The sequence below is a fragment of the Rhinolophus ferrumequinum genome, chromosome 19 (assembly GCF_004115265.2).
Source record: "Rhinolophus ferrumequinum isolate MPI-CBG mRhiFer1 chromosome 19, mRhiFer1_v1.p, whole genome shotgun sequence".
In the NCBI taxonomy this organism is placed as follows: domain Eukaryota; kingdom Metazoa; phylum Chordata; class Mammalia; order Chiroptera; family Rhinolophidae; genus Rhinolophus; species Rhinolophus ferrumequinum.
Genome location: NC_046302.1, coordinates 9,827,761 through 9,844,298, shown reverse-complemented (window position 1 = coordinate 9,844,298; position 16,538 = coordinate 9,827,761). Strand labels below are relative to the sequence as shown.

Sequence of the window (16,538 nt, the reverse complement as noted above, 5' to 3'; positions counted from 1 at the left end):
CCATATCAGTGGTTAGTGGAAGCCATATTTATAGTGTGATCTCTTTAAAGCAGTAAAGTTAAACTGAGATGCAGGGCACAACACAGAATTTGGAAAGGATTTTCATAGAAAATTGGTGAATACTGGAGAAAAGGAGATAGTTTCCTGAATTGACTTATGAGAACAAAGGAACCAAGCCAGATGCTTATTATTTATTGTTCTGTGTTAGCATCCTTTACCAAATGTGTTGATTAACAAATATAGACATCTTCTAGGAGAAAGCATTCATATTAGACCTGGAATCAGTATTCAGTGAAATTGAGTGTCACAGAACACAATAAAACATATAGAAATATAATCAACATATGAACATTAGGATTTTGACCACGCGGGTATTTGAAAACCTTTGAGTTATTTTAACTAAGAAAAAACAGTCATAAGAGAGATTGATTTTGAACCAAGATGGAAAGGAATTCGAGGTTTTTTTCCCCCAAACTTCTCTGGTGAATAACAATCACTTAAACTGCTTCTTAAAGATGCAAATTCTACGGCTTTATAACTGGATGACCAAATCAGAATCTCTGATGAAAAGGCCTAGAAAACCTGATATTTAAAAAGTGTTCCAGATTACTCTTACTATCAGAGAAGTTTAAAAACACTGTTCCAGGATATATACCTAAGAATATAACTGCTGGGTTGTAGGGTGTTCAAATGTTTACTTCACCAGACATACTGACATTGTAGCTCTACCAGTTCACACCCTGATTGGTGTGTGTATATAACACTTTGCATTCACCTACATCTTGCCAATAACTAGTATGATCAAACTTCTTAATTATTGCTAATCTCATTGGTTTAAAATGGAACCTCACTACAACCTTAATTAATTTGCATTTCCTGGATTTATATTAACTTTGAATATATTTTCATATTCTTTTTCTCCCGTGAAATTCCTGTTCTTAGCTTTCACCCATTTTTTTCTTTTGAGTCATTCTTGTGATTTGTAGACATTCTGTATGTATTCTAGATATATCTCTTTTGTTAAATAGTTGCCAATGTCTCCTGCCCTGTGGCTTGCCTTTTTACTTTTCTATGATATGCCAGTTTATATCTTTTGTCCTTTTCTATTTGGTTATTTTTCTTTTCCTTCCCAGAAAAAGCTTATGTCTTAGTTTTTCACTTTCTTTATAGCACAACTTAGTAAACCTAAGTTCTTAATTTTAATGTAGTATAAATTGTCAAGCATTTCATTGATACTTGATGCTTTTTGTTTCTTGTTTAAGAAATATTTCCTTACCATAAAATCAGAAAGAGAACCCCCAATATTTTTTGGTAAAAATTTTAATTTTTTTTTTTTTTTTTTTTTTTTTTTTATGTTTAAGTTTTTAATTCAGTAGGAATGGATTTTTATGTGAGGAGCAGAGTAGGAATTCACTTTCTTTCTTTCTTTTTTTTTTTCCCCCCAAATATGGGTACAGTTTCTCCAGCACCATTTGTCTTTCCCCAGGAGTCAGGATCAGAATTGCCACCTCTGTCATGTATTAGCTTTCTATTCTGCTCTATGTCTATTCTTTCAGCAACACTTAGTATAGCTTTTTAATAACTCTTGCTTTCTGATAGGACAAGTTTCTCAATTCCATTTTTCTTCAAGAGTATGAAGGACTAACCTTTGCTCTTTATTTATTTTAGAATCAACTCATCATGTTTTTAAAAACTCTAGTTAGATTTGATTGACATTGCGTTTATTCCATAGGTTACCTTGGGGAGAGTTGATACCTTTAAAATATTGAATCTTCCTATTCATGAACATGGTAGACCTCTCTATTTATTTTGATCCTCATTAAATGCCTTTCAAAAATTATTTTTGGATTTTTATTTATTATTGCTGAATTGTAAGATTTAGTCCTAAATACCTTATATATTTTGGTCATGTTGTAAATGGTATCTTTTTTAAATTCGTGTTTCAGTTTGTTAGCTACATGTAGAAATACAAAGGATTTTAATATTCATTCCATGTTCAACCACCTTGCTAAACATTTACTCTAAACATTTGTAGATCCTGAATGTGTACTGACATTCACATTGTCTGTGTATAATTAGTTATCTTTCTGCATCTATTGAAACAATCATATGTTTTTCTTCTTTAGTTTGATAATGTTAGATAAATTGCATTCATAGATTTTTATTGTTAAACTATCCTAATTGATCTAACTTGGTCATGCATTTATCATCATTTCATATACGAGTATATATGGCTGCATTTGACTATTTTGCTTAGAAGTTATTCATTGATGTTTATTTATGAATTAAATATGTTGCTCACACGTATTCTTGCTTGGTTTTGTATTAAGATGTCAATTGCTTTATATAGTCAAAGGCTATGTTGTTAAGTACATAAAAACTTATAATCATTATCTTTTTGATGAATTGAAAATGTTATCATTATGTAATGATTTTCTGTGTTCCTTAGGTCAGCTACTCTGTTTCTTCTAGTTAATAATTTGCCAATTATCTTTTTTATATTCTTTTATTTTCAACATTTCATGTAAATATGACTTAGATTTATTCTTTATAAGCAGAATATAGCAGGATATTGATTTTACATTGGGTGTAATTCTCTGTATTTTTTAATTTACAAGGTTGCATTTAAATGTATTGTGATTAATAATATATTTGGACTTCTTTCTACCCCCCAAAATCCAAATATGCTAGTATTAGACTTTCTCATTTAGCATTAGTTAAGACTTTTTTTCTTTGAATGTATATTTTAATTATTATTATTTTATTCTTTATTGTTACAAAAATTATCATTCTCCTTTTGTAGTGGTTATGCAGAAAATTTGCCATACATACTTAACAAAGTCTATATTTAATCTTTTAAATCTCCCCCTTCCCCATGATATAGGGATCTCATACTATTCTCTTTCCCGGCTTATATTGTTCTTGTTGTCAGTAGTTTAATTCTGCATTATTTTTCAACCTCTCAAATTAGACATTATTTGTTATTTTATAATTATAAGTGTAGATGTTTATTTGCTTATCATTTCTCCTAGCATCTCAGACTTTCCTCTAAATACCTTTTTAAAATCTGCCTGTAGTTTCTCCTTTATTATAGGTAGTTGGTAGTAAACTCACTTAGTTTTGATTCTTTGAAACCATCTTTATTTCATCTTTTATTGAGAGATAGTTTTACTAGATGTACAATTCTAAGTTATCATGTTTTCTCTCAGCACTTTTGATATAGTGTTCCCATTTTCTGCCTTTCATGGAGGCTGTTGAGAAACCTGTTAGTCCAATTGCTGTTGCTTTATAAGTAATATATCATTTCTCTACAGATGCTTTTAAGATTGTCTCTTTAGTTTTGGTGTCCATAGTTAACTATAGGATTTCTAAGTTTGGACTTAATTTAATTTATCCTTTTTTTGTATATGTTGCCCTTTTTTGTATATTTTAATTGATATCTTTTGTCAATTCTGGAAAATTCTCAGACATATGTCTTCAGGTGTATTCTCTTCATATGTCTTCACCTCTCTTCTCTTTGTTCTCCTGGAATACCAATTGAAAATAAGTTAGACCCTCAAATTCTGTCCTTCAGCCCTCTTCCCTTTTTTCTGTTACTTTCCTCTTTCCAGTTCTCTGTGCTTCATTCCAATAATTTTCTCTGATCTATCTTCTAGTTCATTCATTCTCTCCTAATCTGTATCCAATCTTGTCCTATCCATCCATTGAGTTTTTGTTATATTTAATTTTTTTTTTTAATTTCTAAAAGTTATATTTAGTTTTGTTTTTTGTTTTAATAGACCTGGTAATTTTTCATAGTTGCATGCTCATTCTTGTGATTATATTTTTAAGTTTGAAAATGTTACTAATATTTTATATTATGAATCTGATTTTTTTTTTGGTATCTAAATCTGTTGTTTCTTATTTCTACTGACTCTCACTCATGGTAGTTTGTTTTATGGTGCCTTTGGTGGTCTCTGCTAATAATCATTGTATTTGGTTTGTCTTTATCTTTGAAAACAAGGGGTAATTTAAGGATGATTTTGTTCAGAGATTGTGTCTGTGTCTGCTGGGATCTAGGAGATAGTACTGGCTGTAGATACTTTAGACACCTCCAAGTGTCTGGTATTAACCAGGGAACATCAGGTTTAACTTTTCTATGCTGTCCCTGGCTCAAGAGTTAGTCTTTAGATTCCAGAGCTGATATAGTTTAGACATTAGATTGCAGAGCTACCATTTGAGCTCACACTTTGTCTTAGAGAAGGAACATGATGTAAGGTGCCCCTGGGGAGGCATCACATCCTGTGTAATAAAATAAAGTACATGTAATGATGCGGTATGATGAGTGGTTCATTGGCAGAGGTTCTTAACGTAAACACTTGTTAAACAGAGTTGCTATAGCTAAGGAAAGAAATAGTTCTGTACATAATAAATTTTTGTCAAATAAATTTATTTGACTCTCTCTCTCTCTCTCTCTCTCTCTCTCTCTCTCTCTCTCTATATATATATATATATATATATATATATATATATATATATTATTATGTCAAATAAATGATGCAGTTCAACATGGTCCCGCATTAGACTTTGCTTATTTACATTTTACTGGATCCAGTACCAGTAACTTAAGATCTGTCCTTGGGAACTTATATTAGTTTATGGCCTTGAAATAGAATCGGTTTGGGAAAAAAGGAACATCTGGACATTGTTTTCCTTTTGGAGAGCAATTTGATATTATCTTTAATTCGAACAATTAAAGATGTGCAAACTCTACAAACCAACAGTCCTACTTTTTGTGTTTACCCAATACCTATAGGGTACCATAGATTGAGGATTGATATGTTTCAGAATTTTCAACTTCACTGACAAAGGACACTTTTTAAACCCTGGAAAACTTTGACAAATTCAGAAACTATCGCAATTTTACTTGAAAACAGTGCCAGGCCTGGGATCTTGGCTGCTTAGGAATATTGAAGGACTGGGGAAACCATTATATTATTAGTTAATCAGGTTTTTGCTATGATTGAACTGAATAGTAAATTACTTTATTACTTTATTATTTTGTCACCTACTTTGTGTAACTGGCAAGGCAGAAATATAGTAGCTGAAGGTGCCAAAGGGGGTCCACCATGCCATTCTGGTGGCTATTCCTTTTATTGTAATAAGCTTCCGGATAATTCATGAAGAGGGAAAAAAGAAAAACCTGTTAGTGGGAACATTGGTTGTAGTCTGTGTTTTTGATTATCAATGACAAGATCCTAAAATTACACCCAAATCTCTCTCATAGGTTCTGAAATTGAGTTTCTGAAAAAGCACTGTAGCACTAATAGAAGGTAAAGTGCAGAGTTCCAGAGAAAAGAGCTGTGACTTAAACCTGCAATGGAAATTGATCCTATCAGTCAATTTCTGCCCTGATTCATAGAAAAATAGGAATGAATGTAGAGGGAGCCAGGATCGCTGATTAAATAGGAGGCTAAAGTGCTGGAGGCTACAACTATACTTGCTGGTCCCTCAGGTCACGACTGCCAGTGTCAGATGTCTCTGCTTGAAATCTAGCTCAAACTGGCAGAAAGAGAACAGAATGAAAAATGCTGCTGACCAACGGGGGAATTGGTAAAAACTCGCTGACTAAGCTTCCGGTGCCACAGCCACTGCAGTCATTTGGGAGGCTATTCTAATCTCTTATCCTGAGTCAGTGGGCCCAGATTAGATGGCTGACCTCGTGATTCATGCCAGTGGGGCCTGTCGCAGTGCCCATCCCCGTGTGAGCCAAGAGTGTGAGTGTGAAAAGACATGTCCTTGGATCCTTAGTGCATCTTCAGGATTGTGAGGAAAGAGAAGCAAATATCCTACAATTAGTTGTCCTGTGAATATAATTTATTACCCTGTTATCTAACTCCAAGAGATTAATTTTGTGCACATAGCATGATTGTAATAGTATGCCAAGAATTTTTGGCCATGTGGATTCAACTCCCAGAAATGCAGTATGAGTTGTAATTAGCCTACTGAAATTACACATTTCTGGTTATGAAGTTGCCACTTTTTTCCTTCGGTGTGATATATTTCTACAAGGATGCCCTTCAGAGTTTTCAGCGATCTTCAGTATAACTCGCTAGAGCAAACATCCCTGTGGAATGCCTCATTCACAGTTAGCAGCACACTAGTAGTAGTGTTTCTGGCAGAAACAGTGAAGATAAAGGTACCATAAAACACTAACTTAAGACGCAACCATTATAAACCATTGCTGGATCAGAGCGCAATTTTGCATAATGGCAGAAGAAAATCAAAAAGCGATAAAATCGAGCAGTTTGCTTACAATGAGTTGAAAGACTGTCAGATTCCCTCACTCATTAGACTTATTCTTTCAGAGATATTGTCAAAGGAGGATGTTAGCACAGGTGCTTGATAGCACAGGACATTCAGCTTATGTTATCAGATGCCTTCTTCCCAACTCACATCATCGTGGCCTTTAGTCCCTGGCAAGAGAAAAATGATAGCTCTCCCTCTCAGGTGGACCACACTGTCCGCATCGTGGTACTGATTCAACTTCGGCTTTTGACTAATGGGACAAATCAAAGTGGCATCCATCCCTTCCCCCTGTTGATATGAGTTGACCCTGCCATGTTGATATCAACATATTAGGAGACACAACAGATCTGTATGATAGGCGAAGGCCCGTGAAGGGCACAGTGGAAATATTTTGTTTGGAAATGCTTCTGTGAGATTAGGGTTTCCAGGTGAGAATTCCCGCCCATTCTCAAGAATTCTTTCTCTTTCCTGTTCCCGAATCCCAAGAAAAGTTGGTCGGGAAATCGGGGAAATTGGCTCCTTGAGCCGAGTAATACCCACAATGGGAAATAAACGTACTACTCACAATGTATCTCTTAGACATTTTTCCTGTTTATCGCTAGGGTTTCCGCGCAGGAATGCTCACCTGTTCTCAGGAATTATTTTCCCTTTTCCGTTCCCGAATCCTGAGAAAAGTTGGTCGGGAAATCGGGAAAATTGGCTCCTTGAACCCAGGTGGTTGGTAGTATCAGCCGTCACTTTGTGGAAATGATTCATCATGAGAACAGGAAACAGTTTATATCTCGGGATTTGGGAATGGAAAAGCGAAAAGAATTCCTGAGAACAGGCGGGAATTCCCGCCTGGAAACCCTATGTGAAATAGTTTGTTCTGGTTAACTGGGAGCTTGAAAATGAAGCCAGTGAGTACAACCCTTTTGCAGTCTAAAATTTAGATATGATACGAGCACATAAAGCCTCTTTTCTCTAACGTGTTAATTACCACTTATGACCATAGGGACTCTGAAACCTTGGACATAGAAGTGGTTGTTTTGTGCTAGGCTTACCTACTTTAGTTGGGAAATTTATGGGAAGTTTGCGACATAATTTTACTATGATGGAATTCTAAGAGGTAATAACAGAGAGGAAGGGAGTATGCATTTCAGAAAACTTGACCAGTAAGCAGAAAGATCCTTTGTTGTTTTTGTTTTTTAATCCTTGGGTTTAATTCATGTGTATGTTTTCTTGGCTAAGGAATACTAAAGTAATACAGGCTTATTTATGCAGTGGAAAGTAGTTTTCTATTGAAATTGAGTTAGAACTGCCTTGCTTGTTTAAACTAATATTTGAAGCATTTAGTCATTTTAATAGTAAGTAAAATTGATGAAAACCTTTGAAAATGCTTTAGAACAGTCCTTGTGCAGACGTGTGATTAAGAAGAAGTAAAGAGATGCATGTTAATTTGTTTATGTCTAAGTGATCTGGAGCTTATTAAAAGTTTTTGCAAACATTCAACTAATGAACCATTATATAAAATTAGACATTTCCTTTACAGTGTGAAAAGTCTCTAGACTGGGGAAAAAAAACCTTCAATGTTATTTCGAAATAATTTATATTTTTCCTAACACTAGTAATTTAACTATAAAAAAACAATTTTGTAATAAATAAGGAATGCCAGTCAAGATTCTCTGGGAGAGTTTTCATCTTAATTGCCCTTGGTTTCTGGAGTTATTACAGGATGGAATAGCATGAACAATCATTATTAACTTCATTTTATGGTTTTGGCAGATATCTAGCTGATCAATCCCATCTAGCATATATAAAACCAAAACATTATTTCACTTTAAATGTTTTAATTTGTTGGAGGTTGTTGGTTCTAAGTTCTCTCTAGGTCCTAAATGATGAGAAAAGAAGGAATTGTTGCACAATTGAAGAAAAAAAAATGAACTTCAATAATTATCCAGACAAATTTGCAGGGTAGATAGGGTTGTCTTGGAAAGCTAAACTGGGGAACATGGCCTGAACCTCCCTTTTCTGGAATCAGGATAAGGGAGAAGGATTCTTTCCAGCACTCTTGTCCCAAGATTAAATATATAGGGTCTTTAGTACATTATGGATTCTTTGGTCATGTTTTAGGTGGAGTTTTAGGTACATTTAATATCCTAATTTCTTTTCATCTTATTTTCTGTATTTTTAGTAGAAACTCTGCACTAGAGTTAAAGCAGCATGTGTTCAGTTGGCACTTACATGTGAATTTAAATGCCACAGTCAAACCTTGACCCTGGTCAAGTCATTGAACTGATGTTGGCCACAATTTTTTTTAACTTTATATTGGGAAGAACAGTACGTAATCCACAGGATTGTTCTGAGGAATAGAAAAAATATATAAAGGAACTCACACATAGTAAGTACACACAGTAAATGGTACTTATTGTTTCTCAAGTTTTCATGCTTTCTTTCCCTTACCATCTTTTGATCTCTTTGCATTAATATACGATGACCACAATTCAGGAAAATAAAAATCAAAATGTGTGTATCGAATGCGTTTACGAACATAGCAATGCAGAGTGTTTTAGATTAGGTTCTCCCAAAACTCATGAAAGGTAAACTTCTTAGAGAGGTCTATATAGCACATAGCAAGTGCCCAATAAATGTTAGGTACTCAGTATTATTGCATTTTCATCATCATTTCATAAACAAGTTTAAGCTTTCTCTGTATATATTCTTTCTTTTAAAACATTCAAAATACTAATATTCGCCACATGTCATTTAGATTTCGAAACCTGAAACTCTGTACGTGGGACTTGGGTGCAGAGTTGTATGCCATTCACCAGAACGTAGGCCCGTGGCCACATCTCGGTGCAGAAGAGGTGGAAATTTTATGTAGTCTTTATTCTGGGTGGATTTATACCCTGATAAGATTAAAGGATTTTATTATTCTGGAAGAAGAGGACACCAGTTATTGAGGAAAAGTAGGACTATCTGTGACATCTGGGTGTCACCAGAGCTTTAAAATTTTTCTCTTATGTTTTCTTCTTCCTTGTTTTCTTTTATTTCTGAATAGATCCCATGCGAGGCCCAAGAAAACTGGAAGTAGTAGAAGTCAAATCTCGTCAAATCACTATCCGCTGGGAGCCATTTGGATATAATGTGACTCGTTGCCATAGTTACAATCTCACAGTCCACTACTGCTACCAAGTCGGAGGACAAGAGCAAGTTCGAGAAGAAGTAAGCTGGGACACGGATAATTCACACCCTCAACATACGATCACTAACCTTTCACCATATACCAATGTTAGTGTGAAACTCATCCTCATGAATCCTGAGGGACGGAAGGAAAGTCAAGAACTCATAGTACAGACAGATGAAGATTGTGAGTACTTTTAAATGATGTTTAATGAAATCTATATCCTTTCAAAAAAGCAGCTTTTGCTTCTTGTAAATTGAGATCTTTACAATAAAAATGGAAGCATGAACTAGTCACTGGGTTGAATAATACAAACATGCACCTGTGCTTCTATAGACTTAAGAGCTGATAAAGGTAAAGGGAATGAAGGTGTACAAGTCTTTTTAATTCTTTAAGAGTCATAAAATCAGTTTTCTATGTATAATAATTCTGTATTTCTCTATCTTTGTTCGACTGAGAATTGTTTTATTATTATGTTGGACTAAGAGGCATTAGATTATTTACATGAAATGCTTATTTAAATATATGTAAAAGGTATTCTGAAATATTTTTCATAGTTCAGATAAAAATTCAGACCAAATAAAGGCTCTTGCTTTTCAGCATAGAGCTGAGAAATTACCTCATTAGGTTGGTGGTCATGAAATAGATCATATTTTCCCATAGGAACAATGTTGTAATTGGATATTACCTTAATAAACAAGAATTTAACAAGTAAACCACGCACGTTACCAGCAACTCATCAATAAAAGCAAATACGCAATTGTAATAAATCCCTAAAATAATTTAAAATAGTGAAAATATTATTTGAATCCCATAGCATGGATATAAATGGGCTTTTACACTGATTATAGAGGGGATTCTTATGTACAATCGCGTGCTCATATAGCACATAAAATACAGGGTAGTGTATTATATGTTTGACCTAAAATTAATTTGGCAGGCATCAAAATAAATTGCAAAGAACTTGGGAAGCCCATTAAATGAATATATTTACTTATTCCTGGGAAAAATAGAAGTTTAATTTTTTGTTTCTTCATGTAGCTTATTATGATATTTGATCATTTATTATAACAAATTAAATATTTATAACACTTTATTATTTAATTTAAAGAGCTACCAAAGTATTTTGAGTATTTATTACCTATACAATACCATGCATATTGCTACAGAAGGAAAACATGGAAACAGCCAGAGTAAATGAGGCGCTCACCCCACATTCTTCTCTTTTTTTGTAGCCCTTTAAGTCCTTCCATAGTTACAAATAATTGGTTGCTGTCAAATAGCTGTTTTATTACAATTATTTTTGTTAGGAGTATTAGTTTGATACAAGTCACTCAGCCAGGGCCAAGACTGGAATCCTTATTTCTATTTCTTCCAATTCTTCCTCATCTCCCAGGAAATAAGAAAGATGTCAGCATTGTCAACAAGTCATTTCTGGACCCTTCCTCCCCTGCATTTCAGTGTTTAATTTGATTCTGACTACTGTTATTTCTACTTCCAGGATTCTACATTGTTCTTTTCTCTCAACCTCTACAATCTCTATTCACATCCTCATTATTTTATACTGAAATTTCTGGAATAGTTTCTAACCTTTCTTTGTGGTTCCACCTTTGCCATTCCAAGGCACCCCTACTCACTCACTGAACTCATCTTTGAAATACATTTGCATCATGTCACTCTCCACAAAGAGCCTTCAATGACTCTCTTTATCCAAGTCTTGACTTTCAAGGTCTAATGTATTCTTGGCTCATATTCTAGAACTAATAACTTTCCCCCACTGCAGTTCGTTCTGCAAAAATGTCACGTCAGGATCATTCCTTTATGCCACACTCCTTATATCCCGGGCTCTTCCTCGTTGTCTGTTGTCCTCTGCAACCTGCCCTTCTAGTTGGCCGCCTCTCGATTCCATCTCCTCTGCTACCCTCCGAAGTTCTCCTCAACTTTCAGGCTCTTCATGTCTCCAACTCTTCCCCCCCATTTTCCTCTCATCCTTCTGACCTTATTTGCTTGATAGGGTCTTTAAATCTCTGAGCCTTAATTTCCTCATCTGAGAAGTTTGAAAATAATACTTAAGGCATTTTAAGGTTAGAAGAAATTAAAATAGTGAGCTATTAGTAGCTGCCAGAGAGGGGCTGTTAATAGGTGAACATGATTGTTATTGTTGTACAATTCAAAGCAACTTGTTGTGACGTTTCCTTGTTCTCTCACTATGTTATGAGTATATATTTTTTTTCTCTTAACTCTAAACTACTTGAGAGAATAAGTCTTCTGTTTTTCTTTTAAAGCAATATGCATGACACTGAGTAGCTAATACACACTCAAAATATTTGATTAGTCTTTAAATAAGACAATAAAGTTTGTTGATAATAATTTAATTCATGTTTTAATCAACAGTAATGTTTTAATCATTGAGAGAGATAAATGCAGTCATTTCTAGAGATGAGCAGCTATGTCTTACTAAAGCATGGATCCACTCAACACTTTTGGGTTTCAAATTGAGAACAGACATAAGCTAGAAATTCTGTCAAAACATGAGATCTGAATAACTTATTTATTTTTGTTTGTTTAAATGATCTTGTTAGTTCCTGAAGTTGGGGCATGCATTAATTCCAAATAAAAATCTATTGTTTTTAGAGCACACCGGCATCCAGTTAATTAGAAAAACTTTTATTTCAAATTATATTTCCTCACAACAACAACAAAAAAAATACTTCAAAAAAGATAGAAAAAAGGAAGACAGAAAAGAAATAATTGTGAAATGATACTAGTTTGAAGAAAAAAGGATGGTCACTTTTTTTATCTACCATTAACAAAGGGTACAATTCATTGAACACTGTGAGTTTTATTGCAGTACAGTATTTTTATTGAAGTAATGTTTTTTATGAGAAAGTGTGGAATAAATTTATTTTTATTACTGTTTAAAGTATCACTAGACAGAATAGGCCTCAATTCTACAAATTTAGATACTAAGACTGTATATCCCAAGTCCTGAATTCCTAGAACTTCTAAAACAGGTACTAGACCTAAGTTCCTGTGAGGTACTGTATTCTCCCTAAGAAACCATTGCCTTATCCAAGGTCATGAAGATTTACACCTATGTTTTCTTCTAAGAGTTTTGTAGTTTTAGCTCTTACACATTAGACTTTTAATCTATTTGATATAATTTTTATAAATGGTGTGAGGCAGGAATCCAACTTCATTCTTCTACAGGTTGTTCAGCACCACTTTTTGAAAAGATTATTCTCTCCCCATTGGATTTCCCTGGCACCCTTTGATGAAAATCAACTGATTGCAAAAGTAGAGGTTTATTTCTGTACCTTCAGTTCTATTCCACTGATCTGTATGTCTATATTTATGCTAATACAGGTAACCCCCATATAATACAGCACTTCCTATAACACAGTTTCGCTCTCACACTGTTCGAAAATTGGGGAAAACCCTCGTACAACACAGCATCCTAGAACATGGTTGCACTCTAACACGGTTTGAGAATTAGAGAATGGAGTGCAATAAGAGCTTTTCAGAGCAAAAAATATCTCGTTTGAAATTAGAGAAATCCCTGAATAACACGGAACATAACAAAAGCTTTTAAGAGCAAAAGACATCTCATTTGAAATTTTTCATTCGTGCATGGATGTCATATCAGATTTGACTGCAGAATTTTAAAATTCATTACAATTTTAAATCCATTTTGTTCATGGAGTATTATGTTCAGAGGATGAAGATATTTTGTCAAAAAGAAAACGGCCTTGGTTAATGGTGCTTAGTAATGATGACGAAGAAAGTATTATTGAATACATATTAATATGTTATACTTTTGGTGAAAATTGCTTTAATATAGATATTTCTCTTAATTATAAAAATATAGTAGTATGTTTTGTTAATTTTTGGAAACTAACCCCCTTTTTTGGACTCGTTCTTTGTTTCGTATAATAACATGGATTCGCATAACATGGTTTTTTTAGGAACCTAACAACCGTGTCATGCGGGGTCTACCTGTACCACAATGTCTTGAAACTAACTTTATAATGAGTTTTGAAATTCAGAAGTGTGACTCCTCTTGAACCACTTTCTGGATTACTCACACCATCACCAAAAAAATTTGATCCTGTGTCCCCAAATATATGTATATTTATAAGAAGTATTAATATATTAGTTTATAAATAGGTAGACATACTAATACACTAAACTGTATATAATATAAAGCATACTGAAAAACTGAATTTAAATGAATATGAGATAATATTTTTAAAATAATATTAAATGTTATTTTATAGAAAATTGGCAAGTCAATTTCTATTTTCCCTTATGTCAGTTAGATTTTCTTGCAAACTAATCAAACAGTGTTACATATTTTAGGTTTTAAAAAATGGCATCGAACTTTCCCAAATATTTTATATTATGAATAAATAAATAAAACAATTTTTAAAATATATTATTTTATCTATATCACATCTTTGTAAAACTTATGTTTAGTGTTTATTTTTAATAGATATATTAAATATAAGTACAATTCATATATATTCTTCTTTGACAGGCTTTTGTCACTCAATAGTATGGTTATAAAATTCACTCATCATGATGTGTGTAACTGTCATTTATTTTCAATCTTCTTTGTATTTTATTGTGTGAATATAAAACAATTTATTGAACTATTTGGTTTGTCTCTTATTGGTTTTATTTAAAAATGATGCTCTGTTGACATCCTAGAACAATATGTTTCCTGGTATATGTGTGCAAGAATATTACTAGGGAATATACCTGGAGGTGGGATTATTGGGTCATTTGATATATGCCTCTTTACCTATACGACCAAATTATTTTCCAAAGTGGTTGTACCAATTTAACTCCCACAAGCAACATGTGGGAATTCTCATTGCTGTATAGGCTTCTTTATTTATTTTTAAAGATAAAAAAGTTCATTTAAAATATGATTACTGAGCTTCATCTAATTGATTCAAACTTTAAAGAAAAAAGTGAGGAATTTTATTTTCTTTATAAAGACAGTATAGCCAAAATGGTTTTGAATTTCATATTTCTAAAAGAAATATAAGTGTATCTATGGATTATTAAAATCTTGTGCCTCAACAGAGAGTTAAAAACCTATCAAGTCTAGAAAAATCTTTTTTGTTTGTTTGTTTGTTTGTTACATAATATTTATTGATTTCCTCCCCTTCTAGTGCCAGGTGCTGTTCCTACTGAATCCATCCAAGGAAGTACCTTTGAAGAGAAAATATTTCTTCAATGGAGAGAACCAATTCAAACATATGGTGTTATCACTTTATATGAGGTAGTATATACATTTGTTAGTAATTTAACTTCTTACTATAATTTCTATGATAGCTAGACTAGTATTTAAAAATGCATAACAGCATCATGTCTTTTAAGAAGTTTAATGTTTTCAATAGTTATAATGATTACTATATAGAAGGAAAAAATTAGAAATGAGTTTTTGAATTATGTGTATTTTCAGGATGCACATTTATAATGATATGGATGTTTCCAGATTATGTGTTGTTATCTATAAAGATACAAAGTAACATGTTTTTAAATCACCTTTATTAAAACCAATAAGTATTTTGTACATTGATTAGGAGGCAACCATAGAATCCTATTCTTGCTAACTATAAAATATTTTACTACTAAATTATAGAAGACTGCTGATTATCCAATTAGCAAAGTCAATAGATGCTGTTTCAGAAATAACAATAGAATAATTTCTTTCGGTTTCTCAGTATTAGCAAAACATACTTTAGACTTCTGTGACACAGTTTTGTCTACTGAGGCATATCAAATGGTTGAATGATAGCTAGCAGAGAAGAATTTGATGAATTGTTCAAGGAAGAAAATAATAGCAATAACAGGGTGACAGTCATCATATCTGTATGAGCATCATTTCACTGTGCCTATTGTCATAGAAACAAGCAGGTGCATTTTTTTAAGCTAGCATTTATTTGAATGCAAATTCAACAGAATTATATGTTGTTAGGCTTCAAAAATCGTGACAGTTTTCCTATGGCACCTCTACTTGAATACCTTTCAGAATTACTGACAAAAGCCTGAGAAAAAGCTGTCAGACAGTGATCACTAGTAAACCCCTCTCCTGACCCAACTAACCTCACATTGATGTTTCCCTATATCTTTTGAAAATCCGTATTGAAATTCAAAAAAAAAAATTGTTTATTAATTGAAAGCTAAAAAAAGCAAGAAAAAAGACAAAAGAAAATGACTTTCATGTTAAGTTATTGATGCTGTTCATTGACTGCTTCATTGTAAAAGAATCGAGTATTATGAAAACTCATGGCTCAGCTTCTAGAGCTAAGTTTTATAATTAAATTAAACAAGTTCATATTTTTTTCACAATGAATGTTTTTGACCCCCTTACCCTTCTCAGAATGGTATCTTTGGGAATCTTGCCATTAAGAATAACAGAATTTTTTTTTTTTTAACCAGAAAAGATACAATCTTTGAAATCAGTGTTAAGTGCCAAGAAATAAGTCCACCTGTCCTAAAAGCCACATGTTGGTATCTACACAGACAGAAAATAATAGCCAGATTCTTTCTTTCTGATCCCACTGAGCATGTATCTTTGTGTAATAAGTAACTTTAACATAGAAACAATAGGAACAATAATTCAATAATAATAATAATAACAACAATAATAAAAGAGCCCATTGGTGTCTCAGACTTCAGCAGCCAGGATCTCCCAGTTGTACACGGATTGAAATGCTATGACAATGGGGATGTGGGAATGTTTTATAAATCAGAGTTTTAAAAATCAGATATAGGTTTGTTCCACTTTTCTAGATACCAAAGAAAAAATGTCAAATGTGTGAATGAAGCTTAACTAATTAAATATAAGTTTTCTGATCACCAAATCTTTCTCTCTCCTTTCTGCATATTTTCTAGAAGGAGAAAGTAGGGAGTACTAGGTTGCTCAAGGTAGGCCTTAGTTGGGGTCTTAGGAGGTAGCTCTTCTTTAGCTAAGATTACTGCCTACTGTGACTCTTGAAGTCTGTACCAAAGGCGACGATAGACATGACTTCCTCTTAGAGCCAAAGACTGATGTTGAACCGGACTTGTTCCC

General features: G+C 33.3%; 1 protein-coding gene across 11 annotated transcripts in view; it reads left to right on the top strand.

The window, feature by feature from the left end:
* Window positions 1-16,538, top strand: part of PTPRM (protein tyrosine phosphatase receptor type M) — a 799,491-nt gene that overhangs the window by 422,838 nt on the left and 360,115 nt on the right. For all 11 annotated transcript variants that reach the window (XM_033087233.1, XM_033087234.1, XM_033087225.1 and 8 more), the window contains exons 8-9: window positions 9,329-9,637; window positions 14,632-14,741. In XM_033087233.1, coding sequence (XP_032943124.1) covers window positions 9,329-9,637; window positions 14,632-14,741 — 419 coding nt within the window. The remainder of the gene's footprint in view (window positions 1-9,328; window positions 9,638-14,631; window positions 14,742-16,538) is intronic.